The sequence below is a fragment of the Parus major genome, chromosome 1 (genome assembly GCF_001522545.3).
Source record: "Parus major isolate Abel chromosome 1, Parus_major1.1, whole genome shotgun sequence".
NCBI classification, from domain to species: Eukaryota; Metazoa; Chordata; class Aves; order Passeriformes; family Paridae; genus Parus; species Parus major.
Window position 1 is genome coordinate 89,904,042 of NC_031768.1, and position 7,027 is coordinate 89,911,068.

At 42.5% G+C, this 7,027-nt stretch overlaps 1 protein-coding gene across 4 annotated transcripts in view; it reads right to left on the reverse strand.

The window, feature by feature from the left end:
- SLC22A15 (solute carrier family 22 member 15) overlaps nt 1-6,876 on the reverse strand; it is a 39,392-nt gene extending 32,516 nt beyond the window's left edge. For all 4 annotated transcript variants that reach the window (XR_001522596.3, XR_004499176.1, XM_015633669.3 and 1 more), the window contains exon 1: nt 6,595-6,876. Coding sequence is in view for 2 of the 4 variants with exons in the window: in XM_015633669.3 (XP_015489155.1) it covers nt 6,595-6,681 (87 nt within the window). In the remaining 2 variants the exon portion in view is untranslated. The remainder of the gene's footprint in view (nt 1-6,594) is intronic.
- Between the last annotated feature and the right edge of the window lie 151 nt (nt 6,877-7,027).

Here is a 7,027-nt window from a genome sequence, read left to right on the forward strand (position 1 = left end):
TGAGGAGTGCCTTGATATTGCTAGTGGAAAAACACAGGCAATTTATTGCCTACATAACATGGCAAGTTAGAGACTGTGTACACAGGGGCAGGAAAGAAGGAAGGGGAGATAATGTGTCATAACACAAATATTTTTAACCCACAGTGTTTGCTACCCAGTAGAATTATGCCTGGTAACTCCCAGGCTGCTTTTCCAAGGGTGCTCAGAGGACAGATTGGCTAGATGGATTGTAGTTTGCCAGGCTGAAAGGCAAATAGCAGAAGATGGGATTGCTTCAGCTCCCACTGAGTCCAAATACCAAATCATTCCACCAAATATTCTATGTAATAACAATTTTATTATTAATAATCTGAAAACATCTCCCCATATGTTTTACCCACAGCCCATACAAAGACGACAATCACTGCTGACACAGTGCCTGCAGGCACCTTCCATTCCCGTTGTTAAAAAGACTGCAAAAATCCAGGCATGCAGCCACAGCTCCAGTGAAGACTCCCAGAGCAAGTTCCTTCTGATAATTTCACTCTACACACCTTGTAGCCACCTTTCTTGCTTTTTTTTAAAAAAACAGAAAGTTGGGTTTTGGTTTGCTTTTGGGGTTTTATTTTATTTTATTTTTTAACAGGAAAAATACTCTTCTACCTTCCCTCTGTTGGTAAGCCTTCAGAATATCTGCTCTGTGCCTCTCCCAAAATTCATGCTTCTTGCTATGCCCAACAGCAATAGTTCTGTTAAGGTCTTTACAACAGCACATTGAACAGGCTTCTTGGACTGATCTGCACAGAAGCTGAAGTCAGTCTTGTAAATTAAATTGCAGAAGCTGAGTAGAGGTGTTTACACAGATAGACATGCACAGAATGTGTGGTTCAGCGTCAGAGTGAATGTTGTGATCATTAGAAGAGCAATAACATCCAGCAGTTGTAAATGGCACTTAACACCTAAACAAGAGCTCAACTGCATGTGATTTGCAGTTCAGATACAGCTAAAGAAGGGAAGGGCTGGAAGTTACAGCTCACATTTCTTCTCTACCTTAAGCTTGCTCTAACCATACTCTTGGAGATAAATGCAAAGCAGATAAATGTATGTGAATGATGCACTGGTTTGATTAAGATACAGCATAACTTCAGGGGAAGATGAAGGCATAGGCAGCTGATTACATATTCTTAACTTCCCTCCACCTTGGATTCTTTTTGGAAAAAACAAACAGAAGTAAGTTAGCTTTTTGAAATTAATCAGAAAGGAAGCAATTGTTAGCACCCAGACTTCTGCACTATACCTGAGAGTTAAGCACCCCACTGCTAATAAGGCATGTCACAGCCCAGCATTCTTATTTCAGGTTTTCTGCAGAAAATACTACAGTGTCTGCATCAGTTGCACTCATGTTGTTAAGGTTCTAAATGTAGTATCATTTAAGGCAGGTGATTGTCTCAAGGAAGTTAGTTATGGATCTGAGAGAAGGACGAACAGACCAAGAATTGTTAGTTAGCACCACTGAAATCAAATGTCACACATGAACAAAGAACTACCTTTTTTCCTGAAAGATTTTCCCCACCTAGTTGAAGTAAATGGTAGGATTTGTCTTCACTTAGAAGTTCCATCAACTTTCAGATGGAAACATTCTTAGCTAAATGAGTAGCAGCACATCTCTATGCATCAATAGCTCACATATTCATACCTATCTCATTTATTTGTCCTCCCAAACAGGAGTATGCTATGCCAGAACAAGGATTTATATTCAGCAATACAAGTACTCTAAAAGCCTTCATCATATTTACATGGAAAGCAACACCATCCTCCAGCATAAGCATGTTCTGAGTAAGATACAATGCACAAAAAGATGTGGGAATACAAAACTTTCCTCAAGAAAAACATTTTGGTCCCTATTTTTTATGTTTGTATTCATGCCACACTTGAAACCTCTCCTCCAGGAAGAAGGCTGCACGTGTCTGACACACATTCTGCAACTGCTTTATTGAGAATCTGAGATACTTAAAACTCATACTTCTCCCACATACAGAAAAAAACCCAAACACAGAGGTGATCAAACTCAAAAAATATTACACAGAAATTCTGAAAATACTTTTTATATCTGCCACCTTGCTTACTTACCTTACAGACATTTGAACTGTGTTTAACTTATAGTGCAAGTAACTTTGGGTAAACACCATACCTGTCATGATGCCCCTGGAACAACTGCAGCACACTATACCAGAGCTGTAATGCAATTTGTGAAATATCCCTCGCTTAATTAAATTGTTCATTACATTTCCAATTTGTTTTGCTCTTCCTATTCAGATAAAGTTGAAATAACATACATCATCAAGGACTGGGAGTAAGTTGTTCAATGTATGATCAATTCTGTCGGGTTAAAAGAAAAGTTTAAAAGAGTCAAGCAAATATAAGTATTGAAAGAAGATTCACTGATAAAACATTTCATTACTGTCATTGTGACCATAGAGTGATGTCTCATGACATAGATAAGAAATGTCAAGAAACAGTTAAGCAACTGTGATAGGATGATCACATCTGCATCCTGTCTGAGGACAGACACTATTTCTTCTGAATTATTTCTAAAGATTTGGAATAAGCCTGCCTAATTTAAGCCACATGCCCCAGAATGTGCTTTCCCTCAAAACATTTGTGCAGATGGGATGATTATAGACCATCCTTCTGCATGGGATATTGTAATAACAGAAGCCATACATGGTATTGTTGTCAACAGTAAAGTGATGTTAGCAACACCACTCATTACAGTTGAACTGCATCACAGAGAGTTTAAGACAAAGGTATAATTCAAGCAACTTTATGTAACCATCTTAACTGTTCTTACATCCTCCTTTTGGTTAGTAAGGAGCTCCTAAGATGGATGGAAACAACCACCCTTGGTAATTATCCACATTACTGTGCAATGCACATTACTCAACTTAAGGCAAAGCCTTTTTCAGCTGTGCAAACAAAAACTCCCTTTTAAATGCTAGCATGTTTTTTAAAGCCTTTCAGTAGATAGAGTAAAAGCACATTTCCATTCTCAGTCTGGGCTTAGGCAATCCTGTAGCTCCGATTCACTGACACAGGCCAGACTTGTTCAACCACATATGTTGAACTACAAGAGACAAAGAAACTTTTTATTTTTAACTGTGTTTTTAAGAGTGCTCTCAAGCAGCTGATCAAGGTGTGGGGTTCTGTCTCATGTTGCTACACAAACTAAATAAACATCAAAAGACTACTGTAATACCACTAATCCTTCTGTATAATTTCTTCTAAAGGTTGCAACAACCTTTCCAGTAATCAATAGGTATCAAGTACTTACTTTCAGCTCAAAATAAAGTCCTAAGTATTTTAAGAGTTATCAGCTCCCTTTGTCTCCCTTTGTCTCTTCCTCGCTTTCTTAAAGATATACTAGAAATGCAATACTAATCCAGCCTTAATTTCACATCATTAGTCAATGTGCACATTCTTCAGGTAAGTCTGGTCTTTCTATAATTCCATGTCATTTGGAAAAACATTTCTCTACATTAACTGTTGTCAGTCCATTATAAACTTAGCAACCATTGTTACACAATATACCTAAAAATCTTCCAAATTCCTTTTAGCTTGGTAGTGAATAAGCCAGGCATACCTTGATACAGTAACAGCTCAGCAGGTTAATGAAAAACAGCAGCAGGTAGCAGAGGAATAATAGAAATCAGAGAAGATGAATGAAGAAGCCCACAAGACATATACTTATAAGTTTTATACTGAAACATAGAAAAACAGTTTTCTAATTACAAGCAATCTGGACGTTTTTGCCAGAATGTCAGTAAGCTCATTCCACATATCAAGTACCAGTTCACCCAAGCCCACCTGAAAATTGACTCACGTGGAATTGACTCACCCCTATGGACAGGAGTGTTTGGTAGAGCTTGACTCAAAGAAATTCTGTGAGCTAAACTGTGTCTGTAATGAGAATTCAGAGACCAGATACACTGGCATAACACTAAGGCTACACGGTGGAAGTAGCTTACTGTTCAAATTTATATTAAAAAACACCAACACTAAAATGAAGTAAAGTACTTATAAAGTATGAAACTCAAAGAGATTAGTAACATGCAGAGATGAGAAAGTAAAAAGCCTACAAGGAAAGCAAGTGCACTTGCTGGGAATCTTACTGTGAGCAAGTGCACTTGCTGGGAATCTTACTGTGAAGGGAAAGCACAGAGTCTAAGCTCTGGATATTGGCAACAAAGATGAAGGGACTTGACACAGCAGACAAATATTTTTCACACCGGGTATTCTTACCCTTAAGAATGTAGAAATATTTTTTATACTAACAGGCCAACATAAAAATATAGGCCAACTGAGGGAGCACATGGAAAGGGACAGAAAAATTAGCAGTAAAATGGAATAATCATGGCACAACCAGTGATATAGACTACCAAGAGTTCTCATTCTGCTGCCATATACTATATCTAATCCACTACAGGAGCACACGATTACCTAGATCTACGTTCTACATCACACACACAAGACAGACTACTTACCTTTGGGTCCATCCTCCAGAGGTTGATGATAAACCAGACAAAAGACTAACACCAGTCGTGGAACCTGCCTTCAGCCTTGCTCTCGCACATCCCAGTGACACATTATGTAACTTGGCACCAGTAAAGGAACACAAAAAGCAATCAACCACCCAAGCAGCAACCAGTTGAATAAGTCCACATCAACTCATGAACTGAAAGACAAAAAGCTTCACATCTAAACTTACAGACTCCTGTGCCTGCCTGAAGTAAAGAAAACCTACCAGTCAGAGGATGATACTCTTTGGTAGAGTTCAAGAATTAAAGATAACATTAGAAGAAAAGAAGCAGACCTGTAAACCTGCTATCGTTTCTTCTTTAGCTATTCTGAATTAGTTCCAGGATTTGCAAAGATCTTTCTGTTTACTTCGCCCAGGAGAAATGCAAGTTGAGCCATTAAAAACAAAACAAATGAACACAAACATTACAGAACAAATAACCCCTACTAAAAATTCTGGAAACACAAGAGCACTTGTCATGGTTTGCAGTTCATTCCAGAACATGACCACCACTGGAAGGAGTAACTATTGCTTCCTTAATTCCTAATCTTCAGGGAACATAAACATTTTCTAGCCAGCTGGCCAGCAGAACAAGCAATGTCTAATTTTAAGAATTAATCAGCTAAAATCAGTATATAAAAAAAAAAATAGGAAGAAAAACAGTACAAGGAAATAGAAACCTACAAAGCTTTTGCTGTTTATCACCATAACTTTATAACCAAGTATAGAGCTCCCACCCAACAAGACTGGGCATCTGAATTTACTCTGGTCATCTCATAAAGTTTCTTAATATTTTGGTCAGTCTAGGGGAAGTTAGGGTTGCCAGGAGAAGACATCTTCAGTCCCACAGCTCATGACTGAAAGTTCTTCATTCATACAAAATATGGGTCAGAAGAGGAGGGAGGACATTTAAGTTCCCCTCTTTCTTCCTGCAACTATTAAATTCTCTCAGTGGAAGTAACCCAGCACTTGTCAGCCTAGCTGAATTCATGTCAATGAAGTTCTTGATGGTAACATGGGGCAAACCAGACTTCTGTCAGATTCAAACCATACTTCAGTCCTATGTCTGACTGTGACAGTACACGTATTATTCTTGTCTTCCTTCCCTGTCCTCACAGGAATATGCACAAAGATGAAGCAAAACTGAAGGGCGACAAACATGGCTGCAGAACACATCATCTGCTCATGCAGTCTCTGAAACTCTCTCTCCAGAGAGAGTTTGTCTCCTCTAGAGCACTAGAAGAGTGTTCTCTTCTAGCACTCCCGTTATTTTGGACTACACTTTTATCACAAAACTTAGAAGAGTTCCAGTTTTCTACCTCACAAACCTGACTACCCAAAACGTAGGGCCTCATCCAAATACCTAGTGGTCGACAGACACTGCCCCCGTATTCTAAGAGTTAAGTCAGGGCAAATCAAAGCACCATAAGCAATCACCACCTGTCAGCTGGTTACACGAGAGCTTCTGCACACAGAGGTATCAGTGGCCACCTGTCACTTTATCAGTGACAGTCAAGCCAAACGCCACCTAGAAATTCCCAGTCTAGCCCATTAACTCTAGGTTGCACACGATTCCCAGCAGAGCCTTTTACAGAAGTCCACGTTTTCCAGTCCAGGTCACAGAAACCTCAGTTCAACCTCAGCCAGCCCTTCACCTGACCAGCTCCTAATGTGCTCCACGAGTGGCACAAGGCGTAACCGCTCAGGCAATGCGGCACAGAGAGCATCAGCTGCTTGCCCCAAATTCACTCTGCAGAACTGAGCGCTGCCTTCGGGCAGAGGTCACCTGTGCCCCAGGAGCGCAGTACGCTGCTGCAGGACAGACCCAGAGGGGAAGACCTGTTAGTGCCACAGCAAAAACCCTCCCACACAAGCCTTCAGCAAAAACCCTCCCACACAAGCCTTCGCACCGGGCAGCACTCACCACAGGGACATCCACCCAACACTTAGGGAACAGCTGTCCACCGCACCCAGAGCATCCCCCTACCGGCACTGCTTCCTCCTCGGGACAAGAGCGGGCAGGAAGGGCGGCCTCTCACCTGGAGGAGCACGGCCAGCAGGACACACAGGTACACCTGGTAAGGGCCCATCTGCCCCACCAGCGGGAACGCCTCCTCCACCTCCATCCCGCTCCCCGCCCGCCGCGCAGTTCCTACGAGCGGCCGCCGAGCAGCGCATCCCCGGGGCGGGGCGAGGCGCGGAGCAGCGGCCGGGCCCTCGCGGAGCTGGAGCAGAAGGAGAAGGGAGCGGAGGGGGAGGAGGAGGAGGGAGAGGGAAGGGCGGGAGGCGCGATGCGGTGCTCATGCGCAGGCTCCGGGGCGAGCAGCCGGGATGCGGCCGCCTCCCTCCTTCCCGGGCGGCCGCCGGGAAAGCGGAAACGTGCGCGGCCTTAGCGCAGGCGCACGGGCCGGGATGCCGTGGTGCGGGGAGAGGGGCTGTGGGGGCTGAGAGGGGCTGTGCGGGGAGATGGGC